We start from the raw sequence: 27777 nt of genomic DNA, 5'->3' as shown, positions 1-27777 counted from the left end.
AGAATACTCATCATAATGATACAAAACCACACTAGGAAAAATCCTGATCAAATCATATCGTTTAAATTAACATGAGAAACAGGAAACATTAGCTGTAAGAAACCATTTCAAATGTTTATTTAACATGTCAAAGGCGGGTCACACACTCGTGAATTGAAAACGGCTGCAAAATTATTGGCCAGCTCGAGGACAAAAAAAAAAACAAAAAAAACAATACTAACATTAATCAGATTTTGGCTACAAAGCATGTGTTTTTGTTCAGTTTTTGTTTTTATAAAGAAACTGTATTTACATTGTTTTATTATACAAGAGGTTCAATTGATAAATGCATCAAAACAAAACTGGTTCTGCAGTAAACTTTACAAAAAATACATTTTGTTTCATTGAGAGATGTAGAAAAGGAGACAGTCAAATATTGACTAATAATATTCATTTCCTTTTCTTGACTTGTAAAAAAAAGGTTGATCTACTATCTAGCTTAAAGAAAAGCAATATACAGCTTTATAAATGATAGAAAAAAATGTTTTTTGCCCATTCATTCGGTTGGTTTGGTAACTAAGGACAAAGGCTGTGATTGAAACAGGGCATGGTGAGAGTGAAGAGCTGCCTGATGAAAAGGTGAGGGGGGTGAGAGCATGGAAGGGTGCAGAGATGTGAAGGGAATCGGCCGGGTCAGGATGGGTGTAGTCGAATGTCCACCTGAAGTACCAATAGAAGACAGAGGGACAGAAATTGTCGGGCCGGATGCAGATGACGACGAGGAAGACGAGGAAGATGTGCCTCCTGAACCTTTCCCGAGGACAGAGAAGTGGTGGTGCATGCGGCCCTCTGGTTTGGTGGTGAGCGACAGCGGCTGGGCCTGCTCAGAGTGAGTAGCCGCAGGAGCAGCTGGTGAGGCCAGTGCTGCTGAAGGGGTGGCTGGTGAATCCAGCATGCTTCCGTGGGATGACGCCGGGCTGTCACACATCTTCTCCGAGGGCAGGTACTGAACGCACTGTTTCTTGCTTCTTATCGAGAAGTCTGACAAACACAAAAGAGAGGTGGAAGTCCTTGAATAATGGATCTGGTGCTGGCTTAAAAACTGGTACACGTCCCTCAGCGGCGCCAGTGACAGAAGTCAACGAGTGATTATTAAAACAGTGGAGATGGTAGCACTGAAATGCTCAGCAGTGAAACATGTGCAAGATTCAACCAGTACAACATGGATGGTTAAAAGACATGATCCACTGACAACTCAAATGCAAGATTGTGGCCTTATTTTATGATTTTTTTTTTTACACAACTGCAGACATACCTGCCACTATTGGCACTGAACCTCATAAGCTGCTTGTTAAAGTGTAGAGAGGAGTGTTAGTAAAGGAAAGTGAAAATACAACATCAATGTAGTATTTCCTTTAGAACAGGTGTAGATATAAGTAACTCATTACCTTCTGGTTTTGAGTCAGGTTTGTTGTCCCTCCTCCTCTTTTTTCGTTTTCCCTGCATAGTAGAAATGGTGTGCACAGATGAGCTTTGACTGAAAACAGCGATGGTTCATGATAATATCCTACTCACATAGTTATCTCGTGCTGACCATCCAGGGTAGAGCTGAGAGTGGAGTTGCCTCTCTTTTCTAGCCAGCTCATAGTATTTGGCTTGTTCCTCTCTTGACAGGGAATGCCACTATAGGGGGAAAATACCCACAACGTATATCAATGGTTTTGTGTCAACATCCTACCGGACAAAAGATAAAATATACTACGTTCTGTCTGGGCCACTTACCCGTCTTCCAAGGATCTGGTTTATGGCAGCACTTTCCTTCAGAGTGCACTCCGCCACTACTTTGGCTCTCATCTCCTTCATATACAACATGAAAGCATTCAGGGGCTTTTTGATATGAGGCTTTTTGTCCTCTTCTTTCTTGGGAGGCATGGGAGATTTCCTATGCATATGACCATTGGAAAGATGATGTAAATAAAGTGAATATTTGAGCAAATGATTGGTAGAAAATGGAATCAGAAAGGAAGATAATCCTACGCATGCATTGAAGGGGTAGAGTTGTCACTGTGGGGCTCTTGCTTGATTGTTGGCGACACAATGGCAGGATGGGGAATGCCAGTTTGATGGAGGCTGTGCGGTGGAGGAGTCACCATGTGAGGGGAGAAACGACTGGACACCAAGCTAGGGACAAAAAAGGAGGGGGGGGGGGGACGTGAACTCAACTATTATGGGTCATTGAACAGGACAGATAATCGCTCCTTCTCAACTTTGAGAGAAAAATGCTAAGCATGAGTTGAGACTAAATTAATACATGAATAGCATGAGTCACATGCTTGTTTTTTTCTTTTTTTTTGTTCAAATAGACTTTTTCTAAAGCGCTATGGGTAGAAAATGTGTTTCGTTACCATGGTGACAACTTGGCCATGACACCTGAAACCACTTTCCATGCCATGTTTCAGATTAGGGAGCCTTCCGCATAGAACACCTTTTAAAAGTGTCTTTCAATTTTTCCCAGTGTTATACAGTGAAGCTTTGTGGAAGAAATTAAGCACTATAACCCAACGATCACAAGATCCTTTTAGAAAGGACAAATGCTTATTTTTATGTCTTTCAGTGAGGTTTCATGTATAATTGCAGACACTATATAATATAACTTTGTTACTTTTCCTATTCAAATGCAGAGTTTGCAACTTTACTTCAGAATGTGTGCAGTCAGCTTCTGACTAAAACAGTATGAAGGTTGTTTCAGTGGTTTTGAAGTGATTTGCTCAAAATCACTATTTCAAGATTATATACTCATGACCAGTGAATTTATAATATGCTATAGTGTTGGTATAAAACCCAATAGATAAATGTTTTTCTTTTGTTTAAATAAGAGAGTTACGATTTTTTTTCCCAACGGAGGAAAAGGCTCCTGACTTTGCCCCAGGTCATCCACCAGTGGTTACGTTTTCAGTTTACTTGAGGTTTAAGTCTTTGTCTTTAAGGATCTATATTACGCATCTTTAGATTTTGAGAAAGGCACTATCGCAAATTAGATCCTAGCATATATTACATATTAGATGCATTATTTATCAGCACTGCTTTTAAACGAGTACAGCAGGCATATTGCGCCAGACCCAACAGCATAGTAAGATTCACATACACCATTCTGAAGCTATGTTATTTTCTTTTTTTCTTTTTTTTACGGTGCGATGTCGCTCCTCATGTTCTTATAGGGGTTGTGTACACTATAAAAAAAAATTCTACTTCATAATTTGTGGACAGACTACAATGAAGTTGGGTCAGTGTAATGTACAGATCTAAATGCATCAATCCTAGGGGCCCATTTAAAAAAATAGAATAATGTCTGATTGATTAATTCATTGAGAAGTTATATTTGAGTGTAGGTTAGGCATTGTACAGTAGAGGGCAGGTGCACCCTCTGTCATAGCTTTCAGCCTGTACTAGCAGACTGGTGCTGTTTTTTTCCTTTCCAACAGCAATACAATTAGATATCCTTTTAGCATTATATAGAACCTTACAGTTTCTTTAGGGGGATACTGAGGGATAAATTAGAGGGAAAACAACGGTACCGTTGATGTTCACGTTGGTTTATAAGCAAAATTAATACATGACCCAAGTTCATTTCTGTATAGTTTGTTCATCCATAACATTTAAAAACAAAGGTACAACTTGATGAGGTGTGTCTTGTGTGAACTTGATCCACTTACCTGGACATGGATGCATTCATAGCTAGTGCTGGATAGGGGTGACGGAATCCCCCAGGAGGGATGGAGTACATGTGCTGGCCCTGCCTGGGAGATAGAAAGAGAACGTGAGGTGTATCACACACAGCTGACAGCAAACCCAGCAGAACTAATCCCCTACTCATCAACTCATCGCCCCTACTTGTTGAAAAGCACTGTAGCAAATGTTTCCATGACTCGCAGAATAAATCACAAAGGTTGCATTTCCCCTTTAAGTGAACGTATTTGTTTTGTTTTCAAATGAAAAGCATTTTTTTTACTTTACATTGCTTATTCCATCCAATATTATCCTTTTGTGTGTGTGTGTGTGTGTGTCTATGTGGTAAGAAACTTACTGTGGCATTAGCCAGCCTAATGGGTGGGCAATAGAACCAACTGCACCAGGAGACAAGGGGTAATACGGTGACAGTTCAGATGGATGAGGGGTACGAGGAATACCTACAAAAGACACAGTCAAAGCCTTTAAACATACATTACAATCCCTATTGCACTATTATGCTTAAACGGAGAAATTTTAAGGAAAAATTGCATCAATTTAATAATTTTCATCCACGTTAGCTTACCTGTCTTTGGGTCAAGTATTTCGGGAGAAAGGTGTGACGGTGGCGTGCCAGGGGAGAAGTGTTCATTGCTATAGGTAATAAGGGGTGTCAGTGGATGAACATGGTGGGCATGCTGCACCACAGGAACCTTATTTGACTGTGGATGCAAAAAGAAAAGGATCAACTTAGGAGGTGAGTAATTGCTTGGACAACAATAATAAATCATAGCAAGCACAGTGGCAACATTTTCCATCAGTTGGGTATTGTTCTATAATGGAACATAGGTCTTCATTTGTGAAAGGCTTTCATGCCCAGCATGTCTGACCGTTCTCTGATGCAATCTGGATCCGAACCAAAGAACACTTTAAAAGCCTTGCAGACACATGCCAAGACCATTACGACCATTTAGCAGAGGAAAAAACTGTTTGTTCAGTCCAACAAGAAAAACAACAGCACCGCTATGCCCAAATGTCACACTAGTTGCCCGCAAACAATCAGGCTAAGGTAAACTTTATGCCAGTAAACAACAGACAGACATCATCTTTTACTCAATCTGAAAATTGAAGGATATGAGGGAAATACAGTGGAATTGGAGGATTACACTGCCACACTGAGGTATGTTCGACCCCAGTCTCACAAAATAATTTCAAGTTTCTTGCAGAGAACACATCGCCCCATGAAAAATAAGCATTTTTTTGCAGCCCTAGTACAATGTTCCTGTTTTTTCCAACACAAACATTGCATCACTATAAAAAAACAGGGATCCTTGACTATATCTGACCAGCATTACCACCCCAATGAGGATAAAGCTAATAACAACAACTAGCATCCACTTTCATTAAGCAATGCTAAGCCTAGCAGTCATTTCCCTCTGGCTGCCTGCTGAATAGAGCACTTGTTGGCTCAACTTGTCACATGGGAGGGGGGCGAAAAAAAGAGTCTTGTTCATCCAGACTAACCTTTCTTCAATATCCTTCCCCACCCCCTTCCCAACCTCTCGTCTCTCTAACTTGGCCTGTTAGGGAACAAGGTTTGCATTGAGTCATTTCTACACGCTCTTGCTTCACTCTGCTCAGAATTGTTCCAAATCTTCGGTATGCTATTTTTTTTCCTGACATTTTTTTTAAAGGTGGGCTCAGCCTTTTCCTCCTTTTAAATCTTAAACAAATTGGTTTCTGCAATGTCTAAAGCATACTTTGATTCCGGTGATGCCAGATGGAGAGAGGAAAATATTTACTGGTGTTAAACATGACTATATTAAGATCACTTTGCCTAGGGATTTATGAGATCCAGAGCATTTAAGGGCAATCTATACAGACTCAAATGAAAAGGAGGCTTTAATAAGGTTTCAAACCTTTGTCTGGAATCCCAGGTCCTGCCTGTCATGTATATTTGAGTTGTGCTTTGTTGTTCTATTTGTGTATAATATGATGGAATTTTCCCTATATTGCGAAAGCTGTTTGAGACCTCTAGACCTGGGTGCCAACACATTTTGGGAAGCAGTTCAGTGAGAATTTGAGATGATGCCTTTTAATAATTTATTGCCTGGAATATGCCAATATAGTGTGCTCTAAACATATCTTAGAGTTTGAAGACACAAATTTCAACTCCAAATTGCCTTTGGAGTCAGCCTGACAAAATTGCAAAACTATTATGACCTGTTTTCTGCAGTTTAAGGTGAAAAGTATTATATTGCGGCACTCAAAGACTGAAATAAGATTTTATCCAAAATATATAATTGTAATTATTCAAGTGTTATATAATTAACAACTAAAATTGTGGTGGAAACAGTTGGCAATGTGTCAATGGCTCAATTGACTTTTATTTGTATTGGTAATATTATTCAAGCCAATGATTCATATACTAGCATTCATGACCCACATGCAAAGTGTACTAAGGAAACCACATGTAACAAGAGCCGTGTTTTAAATATAAACAACATCTACGTGGTCGCACATATAACAAGCAACTTGGAACCAGATGGGATTAACACAGGGAGCTAAAAACCAGGCTTTTTACACAGAATGACTTTCTACAAGGAAATCTGTAATGGCACATCTCTAAAGCTGTCTTTTTTTAAGAAGAAAAAAAAACAGCAAACACTGGTGCTGCAGTGATAGGATGTAGTAACAGGAAGTTTTATCAGAAAAAGACCCTGCAGAGAAAATATACTGTATCAGACTCAACCGAAGAGGTTCTAAAACTAACTAAAAAGGCCAATGTGGCAGTACCTCACTTGGCTGTCCAACTTGGAATGGCGCTAAGAAAAGCACAGTCCTTAGTCAATGTGGGTGGAGGGGTGGATTTCATTCAAGCAAACATGTTTTTGGATCCTGCACATCTGAATTGAATTACTAGGCAAACAGCCGATGGGGAAGAGAGCTTAGAACAAACTGAATAACCCTGCAGCTTTGTGTGTCTTCATGCTTGGCGTTTCTGGGTGGGAGGCGCAGAGGCCTTTCAAAACTGCAGGAAAGACAGGGTGAAAAGAATGCCTGGCATGTTGAGAAATCCAAGCCTTGTTTGTCAACGGCAACAGGAAGCGGACGTGAACTGGAGACTGACCGTGTTCTATGGTTTTAACGTCAACCACTCCAAAACTGCCATTCTTTTAATGACACCTAGTGCTTTCCAACTGGTTTTGCCGAAATAATCAATCACGGTAATATTCCAGAGTTAGAGTAATAAATAGCACAGTGGCATTACGTAACTATAAATATTTCCAATAGTCGTTAAATTCAGGGCCAAATTAAATCATCAGAGCTTTGGAGGGGCAAAGACCTAGATCTTCTGAATCCATTCTTAACGGTATACAAAAACTAGTTTCTTCTCGTGTAAAGTAGGATGAGGTAGATCGTTGATCAGTATTCATATTTTTTCTTCCAAATTCTTTGATTTCATGATGCATCCTATCAAGTGCAAAATGAGAGATTTTCCATAGAAATCATCTCACCTTGAGCATGTACAGCAACATTACGATACCATTCAATTATTCGCAGAATTTGTTATCCTAACTAGAAAGCTGAAGTACCGAGAGAAAACCCACAGGGATAAAGGCCAACTCCATACAGAAATGTAAGAGATCCTAGATTTGAACCTACAAACTCAGGACTGTGGAGTTGACATGGTAATCAGTTAGGAACAATGATCCCAACATAAAGACGGAGGTTGCTAGCCCTTAGTGGGAGAATGTAGAGCGGGATTAACCATCACATGGCAGAGGGAAAAGAATTAAAAAACAGGGCAGGTTAACCACAGTATAGTTGAGAGTCATCTGTCTGTATCATCAGGATGAAAGTCGAGAAAGCTAGCAATCTTGAAAATCCAGCCAGCAAGAGCTAACCACAAGCCGGATAAAAACTTGCTAGGGTTGCATCTTTGGTTACGGTATGGAAATTGATCCTTATAACATTGAACCATTAAAAATTAAAAACTAGACTGTTGAAGTAACTAGGACACACATAGGCAGATTTATACAACACTCTTTTTGACCATTTCACTTCAATTACAGAAAATTTGGTGACTCATGACATGTTGAAAGGACCTAATTGGCAATTTGCAGTCAGACCACATACTAACAAAGAGATCAATTCTTAAGATTCATGTCAAGGGAAGATTTACCCATATTTGAGCTGTGATCTGATAATCTTCTAGGGGTCAGACCATGGTCACTTTGGCCCGATTAAGGAGTCACAGCTTGCTCAAATCAAGTGTAACAGCAGAGGGTTCTACAATAAAAGACAGGGCTGTGTACAATTTACTGTCCGTCCTGGAATGAACTCAGTGACTGGCATGCATAGCCTTTATCAGATCAGTGTTAATGTCTGTGAATGACTGCGTTAGAAAGTGATGCACTTATAATTCATACAGTGGTACCTCCACTCCCAGGTCCCTCTTAGCCAGCACTCATAAGATGGATGACAAGGGCATCACCAGGCCCTTTAGCACATTTGATGAATAAAAAAGTAGCCAGTTGAACACAAACACATCTGAGGGCTTTTGGGGTTTGCGTGTTGTTTGCCAATGTCCGCTACCTTCATACTAGAAACAGTTGGCCCGTTTATCCCAGTCTTCCCACTACCATCATTAATACCAAATGCAATACTTGCTGAATGCTAAACAATCCTTTCTATTGAATAATTGAGGATCTCAGGCCAAAGGAGCCTTTGATTAGCATAGAGGCCCTATGGACCAAATCTGCATAGTGACAGGAATAGTTTTTGCCTGACATTCTTATGCCAAATTCAGTGATCTCCATTTTACAGTATTCTCCCTTGTTCTACACCACCTGAATTATCCCAGTCATAAAAGTCCGCTTAATATTATACTTAACACAGATGATTAACTGATGATATTGTTTTTCAATGTACTTAAAGATATGGCTTGTACACTGTGATGCGATGGCTACAATACTTAACATACAATAATAACAGGAGCTCCCGATTAGGTCTTTTCTTGTGTATCATGAGAACAAAATTATAATAAATGCAATATTAAAAAACAAGTAAAGGTCTCTTCAAGCAGCTCCTACTGGTTTATCCTCGCCCTCTCCTTCAGTCTTTCTCAGCTCCCTGTTCACCCTAGGCACTAATCCTTGGAACCCCGTGGGTGCGCATGTGGTCCCTTTGCTCTCATTAGTCCAAGGTTGGAGGCAATAGGGAACCCTTAGTCCTGGGGAGTCTGCCTTCCAATACCCTCCCACACCCATCACATGGCCATAATGAGCACATAATCAGCCTTGCTCCCTTTCAGCAACCACACAGCAGAGGGAAATAAATTTGGGCTCCGGGCCCAATGTGAGGTGTAAGGGTACTTTTAATCCACTGTACGCAAGGTACCCAAAATTAGCATGATTAGTACCATACATCAAATTGTTCGGTGATCACAGCTCAAGCACAGTAAATTCCTCCTCTTTTATTTTTCACAGCGAAAACGTCAGCAAATTTGATGAAGAAAATGAAGGACTAGTTCTCAATTTTCAAAACAAAAAGTTTTCTTAAAAAGGCTAATATGATTTAACAATAATAAATGATCATGTATCGTAAAATATGGTGTACTTTTTTGTAGTAAGTTAAAAATCAAGAGAAAAAACTTGAAAAATCATCAGAACTTTTGAAATAATTGTTTTCGATTTTCATTGAAAGTGGTCTGCGTCAGATTCCCGTGGGTCAAGACCATGTAATCCAAATGAATTGAATTCTCTTGAAGACTTTGTCATGTGCATCATTGCGATTATGGGACGCAACAAATTGACCACATACTCAACAAAGCATGTCTAGAAAGGGTAACTGAGGACAAACTGCTGAGTCACAACCGCTCTTTTGGTCAAGAGTAACTCTTGTTCCATGCTCTGCTTGGCATTATCTGTCTATCAATGCATTCAAACAGGTGAGGATGTTGATGAATTCCAAGAATTTCACACAAAGTTAAGCCACTAAAAAACGGTAATGTTTTCGGTCACAGCTCACACATAAACCAAGAGGGTCTGATGACACCACAAGCACATAATCTAAATGCATTGAGACAGAAAGTGGTCTACATGTTTGCACCTGTGTGGGAAGGTTAGAGACAGGCATAGAGTCAATCTTGAGAATTACATGGAAGAAACTGAGTTATTGAAATAACGACTGACAAAGAAGTCAGTTATCTGCCCCTGGGTGATGCAGCTGTTTAGAACTGCATTTGGAGGGATGTGAACCAGAAAATCTAAATCTAGACTTTAACTTTATTATTGGGATTAACCATATTATGGTGATTGTTTGATGAAATAATTTATTTTCCTAACGATAAACAGATTCCACCTTTAAACTTGTATGATGGGATTGAGGATCTAATGAAGGATATTAGGAGTTTTAGACGAGAGGAAATGTCTCATTATTATGGAGAATGAATGTATAGGCAGGCTGTTTTGTGTGTGTTTGTGTTTTAATGAACACCATTCAGTTTCTCTTGCACTTTAAATGAGATCTTACTTTCTCTCGGGAACACACATCAACACAAATGGCCCACCAGTGAAAATTGTATTCTCTGTAAATCAGACTACACTGACTCAAAATTAGATCCTCAGTCCAATTCAATATTTCAATTAAAGTGTTTACTTTACTGGTGATGTCTTGGTGTTTGTGTGCACTCACTAAATGGCCTGGTGTTGGAGAACGGGAGTCTTTGAGTCCTGTGGGGCCGGGGACGTCCAAAAGAGGCCATTTCATCTGCAGGTACTGCATGGAAAGGAAATATTGACATCATCAATCAACAACACAAAGGATATTGGAAAACAGGCATATATAGATATAATATTTGTTGCATCAAAACATTGTAGACTGTGTTAGCCACACCTTTGGCTAAAGTAAAAGTGAACCGTGTTAACACCCGGCTTGTGGATGGATATGAAATTAGTTAAGGAAAAACAAGTGGCCAGCTGTGGATGCCCATCCTAGTGCGGGCGGGAAGAGACAGCTGGAAGGAAGCCCCAACAAGAGTGCAACGAAAGGTTGGGCTGCAGAGCTGACGCAAACTCTGTCTGAATTGATTTGGCCTTTAGTCCCACCTTCTGTTTCACTATTTTTCATACATTTTTCACAGTTATCACAATGTTTTGTGTGTATTGTGCCCCTTTAGCAGTGCACAAGTAGCCACAGAAAACAGAAGTGTTTACCCAAATTTTTTTTCATCCTGATATTTGGTAAAATGCCAAAAGCTGAATATTTTTTTGTCCTCCAGCAATCGAGTTAACATGAAGCCAGATTTAGCAAAGCAATGTCTCAACCATTTGGTTTATGAATCACTCAAAATGTCCCATAGAACAGCTACTCATGCTTGTAGATTTTTTAGATCCAAAATTCATTTAATTTTGTCAAATTGCTCTATGTAACGGTGTGATCGCCACTGATACAAAAAAATCTGAAGGATGGATTATACATTTAGATTGGTAATATCCTTGTAGAAAAATAACATCTTTAAAACCTTTGTCCCATTTACCAAAAAAAATGGTTCACGATAAGTAATGACAAACAAGCTTGCTGGAAAAAGTCATGCTTTCACATTTGGATTTTTTAAAACACCATTCATCACTCTGGTTTGTAAGAAGGAAGGAAGCTTGGATGGATGTGGGTTAAAAATGGAAAATACATTATAGCAGAGGGGGGAGAGGGACAAGAAGGGAAAAAAACATTTTCAGGAATGAGTTCGTCGAGCAGGCGAATGGTATTGTTTCCTGACAGCTGCGGTCCAACTGAGTACCGGACCAGGGGGAAGGGGACCCTTTTTCTCTACGAAAAAAAAAAAAAGAAGGGAATTTCTTGACATCAGCCCTCTTTATTTTCACTATTTTCGCACAAGGCTGAATTGTGTCTTCCAACTAATGGGCGCAAGTCCATACAACTGTCAGGAGGCAGTTGCTTTTATGGACTACTAGCTCACTATAGAAACTTTCTGCCGCTGTGTGCATGGTGCCTAATGAATGCTGCACTGTGGGGATAAAATTCAAAACAATGCAGTTTTCTACATCTAATCTATGTCAATCATGAGGCCTTCCACAAGCGAAACAAGTGCTATTGTGGGCTTTTGGTTCAGCTCTGTCCTGCCCACCGTGACTCGACTACCCTATCCAACCATTTTTGACAGTTTCTGCCAAGAATGAGGAACGTGCCCTGAGGCCCTCATTTTCGGAGCACCTACCGTTCGTTTAATCGCCACTGCCCACTGGAGCAACTGTTCACACATTTCCTAGGCGCTCACTGTCACATTAGCTGCCAAGCCTACCATCCAATCTACAGCCACTCACAGACAAATGAGAGGGGGCATGAGGGGCATCCACAAGGGTGTGAGTTATGTCAAGACAAAAATGGCCAGGAGTTGTGAGCTGTATTCCTTCCAAAAACCTGTAGCAAATAAATTATTACAAATTAAGAAATATAAATATAGTGTATATTTAAATTAAATTCCAACCTAGCTGGCTTTATCATACTTTGATACAACTCGAACAGAAGGGGGCACAGTAAAAAGTGGGGTTGGCATATCCGCCTCACAGTTCTGAGATCAATGGTTCAATCCCTGATAGGTTCTGTCCTGGTCTTCCTGCCTAGAGTATGGATTTTCTCCCATGCCAGTGTGGATATTTTTTATAGGTACTCCGGTTTCCTCCAACATCCCAAAACTTTGCATGCTAGGCGGATTAAACACTCAAAATTCCCTGTAAGTATGAGTGTGTTTGTGCTTGTTAGTCTCCATGTGCCTTGTGTTTGGCTGGCCACCAATTCAGGGTGTAACCTGCCTACTGCCCGTTGTTGGCTGGGACCCTTCTGAGAATAAGCGGCTTGGATAATTAATGAACGAGCAACTGGAACAGACTTATGGCTGGGGTCCTTGTTTACAGACAGGTCTTGCAGGAGAATTTCAACCACTGTTAAATAGATGAGGACTAGTGCTTTTTAGCTGATCCAGTTTCACACTCCTTTAATTGTCTTCCAACCTCGCTTGAATCCTCCAACACTCAGAATAAACAACACTCAATGTGCTACTTATACAGAGAGAGCCCAGTGGCCACAAAGGTGGCAATGATGCCACAGATTTATTCCAAACTGGAACTGAAACCTTTTTGAAGAGTGAATATGACATATGCTCAGGGGCATGCGGCCTGCCAGAGTGGGGTTCTAATTGTTACACTGCTCTCAAAGAGTGGTGGAAAACACAGCCAAGATTCTTTGTCATCTCTGAAGTGTGTGGTTCTGTACTGGAGGCCAACGTCACAGTGTGGGAGAGACAGATGTCTGGACATTTGCTGTCAAAACTAAGTCACATTCTCTGCCAAAAGAGAGAATGTGGAACTATACAAGTAACTAACTTCAAACTTCATACTTCATAAGCACAGCAAGACTCATGGCTTCATCCTAATATTTCAATTTTTAAAATTCTATCCCGAACTACAGTCGTTTTTGCTTTGTGTAGCTCAAATTCAATTAGACAAAGCCAAAGTTCAAATAAAAGAGTAAATGTGCGCTCAGACGAGGCCTCAACGCTTGTGAAATGGCTTCACCTAACTTGTAGTGAATAGCATAGTAGCAGGAATGCCTCCACGGATTGCTGCAGCAGATAATGTCAATCACCTACTGTGTGGCGAACCCCTCCCCATTGTTTTCCTTTAGCCCCCAACAGCAAACAAATGGGCCACACAGCTTGCTCTTTTGACTGAGGTGTTAATTACCATCCCCTGCCCATATGAACAGCAGCTCCAGACAATAAGCCTGTCAGGTCCCGACACAACAGTCCCTCCCTGGTTTGCTCTCCGCTGATATCACCTGCTTATGCGGGCCTATTGACACTTCAACCTGATCTATGCATGAAACACAATTAAAGCTTTCAGGACAAAGAATCTGTGATAAGTAGTCCCTGCCTTGTCTCCAGGTTTGCATTAAACCCATTGTTTGCCAACATTAGAGGCAATTACATTGACAATTCTTAAGCAAACCTCGGTAGTCATTGTGCTAATTAGTGTGTAATTGATGGGGAAACGACAAGCGGCTCAGCTGGTCAGACCCGCAAAGCCCTATTGGGCCAAAGCAAAATTTTGGAAGGGCCACCAGACCTTCTTATCCCATCATGAAGAAGTAAGTAGATTAGTGAAGGAGGAAGCCATTTATTAAGGCTATCTACAAAGAGTGTAGAAAAGGGGAGAAACAAACATATTTAGATGGTGATTTGGTCTTAAGTCTATTTCATTTATTGAGTATTCGGTGCATTTTTGCTACTCTCTATGCTACACTCTCATACCATATAAACATATGAATGACTTTCACCACTTATTTTTCTCGTGAGAGCATAAAGTCTTGTAAGAAGAGTCTTGTCGCAAAAGCGAGTGATTCTATGTTGGAGATAGCATCCCGTTAATGGCAACCACATTTGGAGTGCCCATTAGCCTACTGAGGAATGAAGTTAAGTGACTATGTCAGGGACACTCCCTCAGTTTACCGGGGTTCTATTGTGACCTGCTTGGTCATCCCGCACTCTTATTCATAGCCAGTAGAAAAATGGGTCAAAGGTCAGACATCCAGAGTGCTATGGTTCCTATGGTAACATGCCCTATTAAGGCCAGGCTCATTGGCCTCTTAACATGCTCTTGTACACAAAAGAACTATTAGTGCAAAGAGGGAGAGAGGCAAGTGAGGAGTGGAGGCAAAGCAAGTGAGGTCATAGCAACAGGGTTTCAATATTTTCATCCAACATTTCTGAAACGGTTATGATTGAGCCGTCTACACCATTGTCACATGAGTCACACCTTTTTTTAATCCAAAATATTTGGAAATTCCTGCAGTTTTTTGTAACAGGAAAGAGCAGTGTAATAGTCCACATTTTGCCCCTTACAAACCCTCCAAAAAATGTGAGACTGACTAATGCGTATTCTGTACGTCGTCAAACTGGCCCGCAAGCTGGGTTTATTTGAAAAGTCCTGAGAGTGGATTTACTGCAGTTTCAGTAATAAACCAGCATGAACAAAATACAAGGCCAAGATAAACCCACCCCCAAAAGAGCTCCTTTAACATTCTAACCCAGTGAGTTTGAGTTTTTGCAAGTCAAGCAACTTTAGCAGGACTTTTTTTTCTTCCTATTGCATGACACGATGCTGAGTTATTGCTTCCTGTATCCACAGCTTTAGAGCTTTAACTCAACGCTCACATGTGTGTCTATACCACATAGCTACTCTAACTAGCTGACTTTCACGTAATTTAACCACATATAATTGCAGTTAAGTTCTTCACCTATGTTTAAAGTGACGAATAAGTGAGGTATTGTGTGCTAGGGGTTCATGTGGAGCTCACTGTTCAATTAAACGCTGCAGAACATAATTATGCATCTGGTAGGAGAGAGGCCATCTCATAAAGACAGAGAGGAGGGTGTAAAGCTGTTTAAGTCAATTACAAACAGTTAGTTATGTGGTTTCTTATACCTCTGAGATCTGTTTTCAATTGTCACTGGCACCTCTGCTCTGTGTCAACATACTCCCATGTCATGGCGGGATCCACCTCCTGTTTGAGGGGTGCTGTCACATTTTGTATCCTGTAGCATTGTTTGTCCAGTTGCACAGGAACACAACTTTTTATTGTTCAGGGAGTAGGCTTATTTCATTGAAATTCACAGCCGTAAACGTCTATATAATTAACTCCAGAACACAAGGTGGTTAGCAGCACTCTGCTGGAGGTTTATAGCAAAGCTGGAGTTACAATATGCTTTGAGTATGCTCCACCAAGTTGCACTCAAAGGCGATAACCTTTTCATTAATAATCCAACCCAGACTGATCGAATGCAGAATTTCCTGCCATCGCTTTGGATGGATTGATAAGTCCCCTCACAACAATGACCACTTCGTAAGACCCCACCGGCATCTTGCTTTTCTCACATGGGGTACAGTCAGGGATTTTTTTCGGACCCTCTTTTAAATAAATTTCCTTAGTTGCTAGAGTTGCTGAACACCAGTCTAAGTTCTGAGAAAGTTTGAAGGACTAAGGTGGGCAAAAGTGTGTCTAGGGAAAGCAAAAGACTTCTCTTTTTTTAAGTGACTAAATTAAACACATTTGTTTCTGCTCGCACATACCACAAGTCTTATGAAAACAGAGGGCTGATTGTGTTCACTCTGCTGGTCCACCCCCATACCCCCTTCCCCTCCACTCCGCACCACCACCTAACACCACCCAGCTTCCCCAAGCCACCCCACCCCCTGTCCCGAGCAGGAGCCTGCTCCCTCCCCCCTCTCCACAGCTGCCTGCAGATACCTCCTGTGTTTGCTCTGCGAACACGAGCACAAATCTCTGGGCCCACAAACTTCTGGGCCCTGCCTCATCTCACATTTTACTACCTGACATCCCTAACACCACACTGTTAAACCCACTCTGACTCTCCTGTCTGACTGCCCACCACCTGTACGCCAGTTCTGTCCCACTCAAACAGACACACACATATTGGCATGCCAGAAGTATGCTCTGACACTTACCTTGTGGGGGTTGTGTGTTTTGTATTACTTTGACACGTATGATAGAAAAATATGTAGTAGAAACTTGTCAAAGGTGCTGTAAGCAAGTTGATAATACAAATAGCCCAAGAAAACATATGGGCCTGATGTTGCTTGATATACAATGTTAGGGCACTCTGAACAAGAAATGTTTCACAGACCAGATTCATCCTTCCACAATACGCAGAACCCAACTTACTACCGTGACATTCCCCAGGGTTAGCTATGCGTATTGTCAGCAGAATGCAGTGAGAGCTGGAAAGCAGCCAAGGATTTTAAAATCTCAAAACATTTTGGTAAAAGTCTTCGCTTGATTTCCACGATACTGTTCATATGCTATTCAGGAAGGAATTATGGCCGAGTGATATATAGTGTAACTCTATATGTTTGGCTGGGTATTTTGTAATACAAGAATTTTCTACTTTAATTTTTTTTAATCAGAATGTATAAACCCATTAATTTTTAGCTATTTATTAATAAGGTATCTGTTTAGAGTAATTCTCTTCATATATATAATAGCAGATGTTCCAGATAAATTTAAATCTGTTCAATGTTTTAGTGTTTTAGCACTCAAGTCTGAGTACAGCTGTTGCTATCTTTCACTTTTAGTATGATCTAATTAGAACCTCAAGGTGATAATGCTGTAAAGATCAGATTTCCGCAGACTTTGTTTAGGAGAGTCCCCTTACAATTGCAAAGAATTTAGGAATGCAAAGCATTATTAACATGATAATCCAATTACTATGAATACTATACATACAAATGTTGTTATGTTTTACTAAGCATACAGTAATTCTCACACAAAATGTTCAAGAACAGAACCCATGAAAGAAAGTTGATCTTTCTTGAAGAGCTGAATTCTGAATTCACAAATATGTGCTACAAATGAACAACTTTTCAGTACAAACTCCATACTCCTGCAAACAATTAGAGTAAATTCAAGAACTGTACGTTGTTCTGAGCAGGACACTGAGAAAAAGTTAGCGAGCGAGAGTGAAGGGGGAGTGACTGGAGGCGGAGAGGGGTACTTGTGCACAATTACAGCAGGGATTTATGGCCTGAGAAACAATTTATAAATCACAGTGCCTGTGCTAATGTGCTCCAGATTGTTCTCCATGCAGCTGCAATTTTGGTCTGCGTGAAACGGCATAATAAACCTGGCTGGAGGACATGTTTGGGTGGTGGCGGGGCAGAGAAAAGTTGAGATCGTGGGTGGGGGCTCACGAGGGTGAGGTTATGTGCTCCCAAACTTCCAGAGGTGTTTTAAACAAAGGAAATCTGAGCGCTTTTTTCATTACCTGCTATGAACGTTTTCCCAAGTGCTGTTGCCTAAAATCTCAAGACTCACTTGTTTTCAAAATTAATATTGGAGCATTACAATATTTTGATGGGGAAAACTTTTGAGAATTCTTAACATGAAAAGGAAGTGCAGCACGGGTTTACACCTTTAAGTAGCAAGACCAAAATGAAAACCAGATTTCTGACGCTATTGTGAAACACTACCTTTATTACATTGTAATATAAGCAAAATGAATTCTGAATTATAATAAGAAAAGGCAAATGTTGCAAGCTGATCCCTTCATTGTGGGAGAAGGCTGGCGTGTAAGAAGGGATCGGATGTACTGAGGCTAGCCTGGGCTTTTGTGGCCACTCAGCCAACTGGCCCTGAACCTTGGCCTCTAACCCTTCACCCTGGGGGGCAAACAAAGCTCTGAGTGACATCTGAAACTAGACACTTTTGGAGAGAGTGTGTCTGCTCAGAACTCCAATAACCCCATTAACTCTGCAGGAAAAGATGTGTTGCATTTTACGTGTTTATTATTATTATTTTTATAGAGCTGAACAATTAAGCTGTTAGAAGTGGACAACTGTATTCATCCTTGTTTTCTTGTATTCCTATCCATCTTTTGTAGAGATGAGTAAAATTCTCCATATTTAATGACTCAAAGCAGCATAGTGATAGTGAGTGATACACACATGCCTACAATTAGGGAGTATCAAAATAAATTCTATTCTAATTCCCAACTCCTAATTAAAGCATCATGTATTTAATCTTCACTTTTTAACGAACTCACTCACGCATTTTTCCCTTTGCCTCGGGAGGGAATCTTTGGACTGGTTCTTAGAGTTCTGGCATAAGAATACTGTAAACAAAAACAGAGAGAATAGTTGGTGGCGTATGTGCAGCCATGTGAATGCAAGCCTCCGTCTCCAGTATGCTTGAAAGCCACTGTAGTATTTAAATCGGCCAAGGAGGGAGGAAGACTGGGCCAAGCATTCTGGAGCTCAGCTGTGAGGCTCTAAGCCGTTGCCCTAGGGTTTTTGTCCTGCCTTTCAGGGCAAGTCTGAGGTAGTCAAAGAATCTATTCATGGCCGGCGCTCCCCCTGCCAACACACCCATACAGCCCCAGTTAAGTCAGCCGAAAGCTATAGAGCCTGCCCATTTCACACGAGAATCAGACCTGCCCCTAAAGCCTGTTTCAGGGATCTCCAATAGCCAGCCCCTCCATCCTATGTACAAAATCAGACAAAAGGTTTCCGTGGCCCATTCCATGTCATGTAAGGCTGACGAGATCTTTTTTCCCCTGATGTCGATACTCCGAATATTAGGCGGAAGCCAGCAAAACTCTCAAGGATTTGGTATCTACAATGTGCCACCCCAGCATTCCGTCACTAAGATTCACTTCATGCTTGAACAGACAGTTCAACCTGAACAAGTCTCATGATTAAGGTTCCAAACAAAGAAACCTAATCATCCTGATCATCTGAGTCAGGCAAAAGGGAACATCACTAGAGTGTTATGTCGAAGGCACACAAGATTTCTCAACCACAGTCATTTCTTCGAACTAATCAAGAACATTACCTCAACATTTTGAATTAAGCAAATAACGTCGGGAAAGAGTGATCCTGTGAGTGAGGCAGCTGTGATGCTAGCAGTTCATCAGACCTTTCTGCAGTTTATTCCAACAGGACCCACAAATTGGTCTTGAGATAAGACTGCTACACATTTCAGATGACTTGTGCTTTTGCTTGGCTTTAATCTAATTTGATGCTTGCCAGAACATTGTGACTCCTTAACAAGTACAATTGGTTTATGAGAGTAACTGAGGCGAGTAGGGGCCATTCAGAGGTTGCATTATTACCAATGCAAAGGTTCAATTTCATGGGACACTTGTATAAAAAGAATGAAACCATTATTGGTATAATCACTAGCGGCAATATTCACTGGAGGACAAAGTTTTCCCACAATCGTAAAACATTTCACGACTGCTATTACAGTTTCAGAAAATCTGTCGTCTTATGTTATTATTTTGAGTATAGAGTACAGTGGTAACTACTTATGAATGCCTCTAAATACCCCACATGGAATTCGCATGAGTGGCAGCACAAATAATTATTGATATTTAGTAATCAATCATAAATTATTGAATCTCTTGGTGTCAAATGTCCTCCTGTAAATTACTATAAAGGTGTAAATGGTTTCACAGCTTCAAAGTATAGTCCATGAGAACATGGTAGTGTTTTAAATCTCACAAAATACGTAAACAAGTCAACATTTTAATGGATGGTTCCTTGAGTTTTTAAATGTATAAATACTGTATTAATTGTACCTGACATTATCACCAATGGATGCTATAAAGTTCAGATCAAAATCAGGTAAAGTAAATCAAAGCTTTGCTTGCTGTCAACTACTCTTCCTCGACTGATATCAATCCACTTCTTAATTTAGTATGACGACTACAACCTCACTGATATGAAGCACATACTGTATGACATGGCCTTTAGCCATCCCTCCATGGCAGGAGTGTATGAGATGCAAGTAAGCCCGATATAAATCTTAGCAGTACTGATGGGACATGTATGTGATTTGATAGCTTCCTGCTGTTTACTGATTAGACTGTGAAAAGCAATGGCAAGCCATGGCGCTCTGTGGGAGACAAGAATCCCTCGATAAGTGAGTGCCTCAAGGTCTGGAAGTGGGCCCACTACAGGATAACAGGCAAGGAATAGCAGGACCCATATCAGCCCGAGTTTCTGATCCTTCCACCATCATATCGTCAACAATCTCCCTTGTCTTGCCTGCTCTCTCTCCCTCTTCTGCTGCTGCCTGTAGAGCTTAAACTGAAAACAGCTGCTCAGAATACCAGACCGATGAAACCCTGTTTAGAGCATTTTGTTCGTGCTGTACATTCACATTTTATTAGCATGAATTGAGGAGTTTAAATTACAATTATGGAGGCAAATCATTTTTACATGAACTAAACTAGAGTCTAAGAGGTTTGCCACCCCAAGCCGTCTGAATACCAAACTGAGTCTTAATAAAACAGTTCTATTTTTAGCAGTTGCATTATCTTTTTGCATAGTGAAAACATACTTTCGCCTTTTAAGAAAAAAAGGCATAATGATCAATGCTTCCTAAAACAACAAAATTGTTGGACCTATTTCATTCCTATACATGATACAGGATAGGATAGTTTCTGTTGCAGTGTGTTGTTGGATGGGTATGGCTCAAATGCTCTGAAGCGCTGTTGACTGTAACTTTTCTTATGATGGTCCACTTGGCATATGACTGGCTTCAATTCAGCTATGTGTACTAAATTTAATGAGAATTTTGATGAGGTCCTATAACTGTGATTTCATTACAACACTATATTAGACTTTTGAGATTTCCCTAAACATCATATTTCACAGTTGAACTGTAATAATAGATAGACACAGTTTTCTTTTTGCATAATTAATGTCTGAGTGACACAGTAAACCTAAAAATATTGGTCCGGGCACCAAGATCTCATTTGGGCAACCATGACGCAATGGGTAACACAAGTTGGCTTTCATCCAAAGGGAGAGCAGTTGGATTCCCAGCTATGACTGCCCACTGTCAAAGAGCCCTTGGACATGGCACTGAACCTTAATTTGCCCCTGGTGGGTTGGCAACACAAATGGTATGTGAATGTGTCCATGAATGGGTTATTCTGAGCTAATGTAAACATCTGACAGTAAAAATGTGTAAATAAATTTGCATTATAGGGGCTCTCCTTTTACTAAAATGATACTGTTGATCTTAATTTGAGTATGATGAAATAATTTTATAATAATAGTTTGGGGGTTTTCTGATCAGTATTTTGCATACAGTATACAATATACTTTAAAAGCTATGAATGGAAAACATAAAAGAGATGGCAGTGCAATCTCAGGTGTCTCAAGTTCACTTTCGTTCAACACCAAAGTTGCCCATAATGTTCACATGGCAAAACTGTGTAGCTAAAACCCCAGACTGTGTAGTTGCATTAGCCAAACGTGAAGATGAAAAACACATCAATCGATAAAAACACATTTGCACACACATTCATGCTTTTACATCAAAGGGATTCATTGATGTCACTGAACATGGGGAGTGTGCGGCTTGAGAGGGGAAATGCTGGTGATCCTTTTCTCAAAGGGTGCTGAGATGCTCCTGATGGAGGAGCCAGAGTGCACTTTAAACAGAATTTGTAATGCCAGGCGGGCGGCTGGGTAGGTAGTGAACTAACTACGGTTGAAGCAGTCATTGATGCTATGTCTTGCTTTTCACAGAGACATACAAAAGGGAGATCCAGACCAGGACTGACACAATTTTCTAACAGTTTCAACCAAGCATTGAGTAAAAGAAGGGAACCAGTAAATCAATGTGCGCTCCCATGAAACCCAGAAAGACAGGTTATGCATAAAGACACGGATGTAACGCATTATTTAAGTGTCACTTGACATGGGATTTGTTGATCTGACATTAGAAGAGTGCAATTGACGAGATGTCAAATGCTAATATTTGGCTTTATTTTTTTTTCTCAATTTAAATTCAATGTTCACATGGCTTAAAGTCTTGCATCTAGTAAACTGTATAATATCTACATATTTTTTCTATAACTGATTCGCACACTTGTATTTCTAATGTATGCATGACATTACATAAACATGCATGTCGAGTAATTATTTATTAAGTTATTATTCAATATATGCCCTTTGACCCTGATGAGGAAAAGCAAGATCGAAACTGAATGGATTGAATAGATTATTAGCAAATATTTAAACCAGCAATTACATTTTTGTGGCTGCTGCCAATTGCTCTCTAATTAATCGGTGCCATTAAACTGATGCAGATGTTTAACTTTAATGGAAAAATATTTTAAAAACTAAAAAGTCAGTCAAAATGGTGTCTCTGTTGACACAGTGCTTGGCTGAAAAAATATTTGCACTCTAACATTCAGATTACTTGCAGTGGAGGAATACAACACTGGGGGTTGTTATAATATGAGCGCTGGACACTGTTGCCTCTGTTGCAAAGTATCCACAGGGCTTCACCTGAACACGGCGTCAGCACCTCCCCTAACCCTGGCAGACTTTACACACACAAACGTGCTCTACGCATGAGTGCACGCGTACACATGCACGTACCAAGGTGAATAGAGTGCGCAACCTGATGAAAAGACGCCTCGACACAAATAGCATTTGCTTTTGTAGGGAGAGGCCCTTTTATTCATCAGGACAATGTCTGTGTTGACTTTTCTTTGTCTGTTTTAAGCAGTAAACGCAACAGAAATGGGGGCTGGGGGGTGGCGAGAAGTCGGAGAGGCATGCAATTGTAGCCTCTGACAAGTTCAGACTTACACAAGCTCTCCATTCATGTCTCAATCTCCCACAAAATTCTATTCAACAATCATGCACATGGGTTTGTATGTTTGATGTAGATATATTGGAGAGGCTAACCTCGCTGTTGCTTACTTGCAACTTCTCACACACAAGAGGTATTTCGCTCTTTAGTGGCAATGATGATGATACTTGCGGAATTGTTGCAAAGTGCTGATGAGGCTGTCAGACGTGACTGTGGAGCAGATTCAGCCATTAAATCTGGCACCGCTCTGTCACTACTGGGACAATGAGGTGACGATCATGTCAGTGGATTGACAAACAACAAGCTGGATTTAGACTCTGTGGGACAAACCTCCGCCCCTGAACAGGCAGGCATCTGGTGGAACATCTCTGCAAACATAAAATCTCCTCCTCAGCCCTCGCTGGATTACAGCGGAATGTCAACTCAGAATGGGCTTTAAATCAGTTATGCTTGGCCCTCAGGGGAAGTCTGAGCTGATCCCATGTAGCCCGTCTCTCATTGCTCATGATACGCTCACCACGGCCAAATTTAAGGGCTCCACACCCAGGGAAATCAATACCTTATTACTTACTCTCTACCATAGTTCACAAAATCTACTATCTCCAGTTTATATTTCGTAAACTAGAGGCACCGATATGTTTAAATGTGATTAGTCTAAATCTTTAAAACGATACAAACAGATCAAGCTACATAAAAACAAAAGTAAGCCTAAACACATTGTCGGACATGTAAACACAAAACCGTTTGATGACCTATTGTATCTGTTAGATGCCAGCTCTTGGCATGCAAACAAAAGCAGAACATTAGAGCATATCTCATGTTGGTACAAATAAACAAATAACAGCACATAAAACAAACTTGTCAAACTCAAAGCAACGCAGCTTAAAAAATAAACCATGCCCACTGGATTGTTTGTTTCTTTAGGATCGAGGGATGACAGCACATTTCAGGGTACCCTTGGGGCAAATCTTATCTCACAAGACATTCTGTGTTTTCTACAATGTGTGATGAATGTAACTGTAAAGTCCGTAAGATAAACTCTCACCCAAATGTCAAAGAAGGCTGTTGTTGTCATGGCATTTTTTTTGAATTTCTAAACAAACCGAACACTTGGTTTCAAGGTAGGTGGAAAAAACAAGCTCGTCATCAATACCACACTTCATCTTAAAGGACAATGCAATAAGGAGACCCCAAGATGGCTTTTAAGTATGCCACCTTTTGTCTACACATTTTTTCTGCTGTGGCGATGATAGATGCAGTCAGGTTTCTCTGCCCCATTGACCTCATTCTTTTTATTAGCACATGACAAGGGTCTAGGCTTTTCACACGCTTTTTTTAAATAATTGATCTTTAGGAAGTAGCTTTAATAATCAAAGGTAAATTGAATCAATCAATCAGCTATCAAGAGTATATGAATGGGCAAATATAACCTGCAAGAGCTATATCACATAAATAGTGTGCATATATAGGTTGGCTTTGGTGGCCAAAATAAACAATATATATAGGCTACAAGTTGCTGTGTAAGGTCCAGTGATACCGGAGTGGCCATTTAGTTAATGAGCCCCAAAGGAGACCTCCAATGAAGCCATCAAGACTGTTCAGAATAACAATGGTCAACTAACGCCTTTCTAATTGAATGGAAGGTACAGGGAGGTGAAGGGAGAGGGCCTACACGAATGAAAAGACGGCGAAAAAAAAAGAAGATGGGAGGGGGGTCTTTTCAGCCCGATGGCTGCGGGCCCTAACGAAAGTACTTGTTTTGGGGGGGCGGGGGTGACAAGAGTTGGGGGATGGACAAATCTGAGAAACTACAATTTACCAGCTTTTTCATAAGAAAGTATTTTGTCCAATGAGTAGTCAATATAATCACGTTAAATCACATAAACCTGTAGAATTCTATTTATCTTTGCAGGTATCTTTAAATGACCTAAAATATCACCATGTCTTGAATGTTGTTCTGAACATAATAGTAACAATAACAACAAAAGCATAGTATTTTTAGCCCTGAAACAGTACACAGCAAACATACGGAACAAGTTCCCGCAAGCTCTCCATCAACACTTTAAATTGGTCGCACCAAAACTTAGAAAAATGGATGTGGACGACAACAACTGTCACAAGCACTCCCGTGTGATAGATTTGGACTGTGTGAATGTGTGCGTGTCAAAGAAAGGTATTACATAGCTGTGACTATTGGGTGTGACTTTGGCAATTGTTTTATAAGATCCACACAGTGTCAACATGTGGATCTGATGGGTGGCAGCGTTCAACAAAACCACCTCAACTATTAAAGGCAATTGTATATAAAACCATATTAAAGACTAAAAGTTTCTGCACATTGCAAATCCATTCCCTGCCAAATGTTCCCGTTCCAGTGCCTCATTAGATTTTACAGCTAGTGATTAAAACAAAGATTAGATTTTGAGTAATTCTATCATTTTCTGAGGAAAAGACATAATGTATTTAGATCACCCCAAGAGGACAAAGAAGTAGTTCCCCAGGAGGCCACTCTGGGGGAATATGGCGGTTTGGCAGTGCACAAGAAACTTTTAGGAGTGTGAAAGACTACAGGAAAGTGTGTTAGAGATTAGCACAGTTCATGGAAACTTACTGTTCTCGCACTGGGTGAAAGAGAGCCGTTGGACAAGTATGGATTAGTGAGATCTGGGATCATGAGAAAGGGGTAGCCAGGATAATGGGGACTCTTAAAGAGACCTCCATCGTGTTGTCTTCTCAGTGCTGCAAAGAGACAGATAAGTAAGTCAAAACATGCACGATTTGGGGTGCACACTGGATGTTTTTTTTTTTTTGAGGGGGGGCTCACCTTCAGCAAAATAGTCTCTTGTTTTCTCGTAACTTTCCTGGTCAGCTCTGGTTTGGGGACGCCTCTCTGCTTGCTGACAAGGGGGCACGCGCACATTCAAAAACAGTTCAACTTTTCAACAAAATCGAATTAAAAAAAACACACATTCGGATAAAGGCTAGCGGAAAAAAAATAAAAACTCAGTTTTTTTTCTTACCTCGGAGTCTGACGAGCTGCTGTTGTTTTCCGACTCGTTTACTAGGGAAGATTTGACGTCGTCCAAGTCTCTTTCCGCCGAGACATTTTCGGAAATCTTTTCCTCCTGCTCCCCCTCATCTTTAAAGGGTATCATTTCATCATTAGCCCCTAAATCATCCCCACCGCCTCCATTGAGCTGAGGCATTTTTGCACAGAAGTGGATCAACAAGATTGGCAGAATAAAATAAAATAATAAAAAAACGTGGTTTGCAAGCGGTTAGATCGAACCACTTGTAATCAGATCGTCCAAACGGCTCAGTGAAGGAGCACAACTAACTACAAGATCATGTCCAATTTTCATCTTCTGGACGATCTCAGGACGTCCATGCCAATAATAATCCACAGTACGTGCAGCAACTTGTCAAAGTGTGTCTCCTTGGAAGCGCGTGCGTCCGTCCCCACTGTGGGATGTCCTCATGTAGAGCCCAGGGGGGTACAAAAACTGAAGCAGTCCCAAAGCCAGCAAGAGTTTCCTCGACGCACTAAAGATCCATGTGTGAGGAAACAATGGCTACAGCGCAAGTAAAAAAAAAACGGCGACAAAGTGCGGCTGAACTTGCCTCCTGAAGTTTGAGCCAACGTGTTGCTGTTTCGCTTCTTAAAAAATACGTCAAGTATGTTGTTGTTGTTGTTGTTTAAATAACGACAATAAGTAGTATGTTTTTTATCTGGATTCGGTCCCCCCTTCCCTCCACATCGTAGCCCGAGAATGTGCCCTGATAACAAGTTGGCTGCTCAAGTGAAAGAGTGCAGCCCCAGCGTGCGTACAGAGGAGGAGTTACTAACTGAAAACCGACACTTCATCGTCCAGCAAAACTGCTATTCTTAACCCTCGAGGCACCAACACACAGTCAAGACTTTCAGTTTTTGCAATTGTCCTACTATATTGTTCATATCTTCACCCAGAGCCCACACATACAGGCATACCAACACAGTCTAATGAGATAGTTGATTGCAAAAACTAAGAAAAATACATGTATACATATTCAACACAATTTATGAATTAAAAACATAAATTATATATACATACATATATACATTCATGTAAATATATATAATTAAAATATATAATATATAAATAAAAAAAATATATAAATAATATATACGTGTGTGTGATTTATTCCGTTTTTTAACTGCTTATTTTCGCAAGGGTCGCAGGGGGTGCTGGAGTCTATCCCAGCTAACTATAGCCACCAGCATAGGCAGCCAGCCGATCACAGGGCGCAAGGAGACATACAAGTGTTCATGCGCACACGCGCACTGCATGTTTTTTGGGATGTGAGGACCAAGAGAAAACCCACACAAGCCTCAGGAGAACATGCAAACTCCACACAGTGAGGTTCGACCCAGGATCGAACCCGCAACCCTGGGACTGTGAGGCCGATGTGTTTACCACTCAGTCACCAAGCCAATAGTGTCTACGCTAAATTTATATTTGAGCAAAGTTAAGACATTTTGCGATGTTAGTGTGTTTTATTGAGGTTAATGAAAGTGCACCTAACTTTAGGATTAGTTAAAGCATCATATTTTTGTTGTATTTTTGACAATATTTTAATGTGCTTTGTTTTTTTATGTTTTATTTGCGCCTTACTTGTGAAAGCAATCTCCATGTTATCAATCTTGACTCAACAAAGCCTAGTGGACTCCACCCACGTGATTGACACGTTATAAGTAGTAAGGGTGTTATAATTACATGCTGCCATAATTGCATGTGCTGTAGCGCAATAATCTGGCGGAGATACAAGAATGAGCACCTGGGATCAGAATGTTGGTGGCGCAACTTAAGGCAAGTGGGG

The 27777-nt window shown here is 40.6% G+C and overlaps 1 protein-coding gene across 2 annotated transcripts; it reads right to left on the bottom strand.

The window, feature by feature from the left end:
• Positions 1-122: 122 nt before the first annotated feature.
• Positions 123-26770, bottom strand: LOC144195815 (transcription factor 7-like 1-B). Of its 2 annotated transcripts, none has more exons than XM_077715661.1 (12): positions 25941-26770; positions 25745-25817; positions 25532-25659; positions 10405-10488; positions 4292-4427; positions 4064-4166; positions 3693-3776; positions 2017-2160; positions 1762-1921; positions 1555-1662; positions 1428-1479; positions 123-1020 (listed from the first exon to the last, which is right to left on the bottom strand). In XM_077715661.1, the coding sequence occupies exons 1-12, from the start codon at positions 26124-26126 to the stop codon at positions 536-538; spliced, it is 1743 nt and encodes a 580-aa protein (XP_077571787.1). In that variant the 5' UTR covers positions 26127-26770; the 3' UTR covers positions 123-535. The 2 variants fall into 2 exon arrangements, with proteins under 2 accessions (XP_077571787.1, XP_077571788.1); XM_077715662.1 differs by having other exon boundaries at positions 123-1097; positions 1454-1479.
• Positions 26771-27777: the final 1007 nt, after the last annotated feature.

Source organism: Stigmatopora nigra, chromosome 4, assembly GCF_051989575.1.
Source record: "Stigmatopora nigra isolate UIUO_SnigA chromosome 4, RoL_Snig_1.1, whole genome shotgun sequence".
NCBI classification, from domain to species: domain Eukaryota; kingdom Metazoa; phylum Chordata; class Actinopteri; order Syngnathiformes; family Syngnathidae; genus Stigmatopora; species Stigmatopora nigra.
This window is presented reverse-complemented; position numbering and strand designations above follow the sequence as displayed.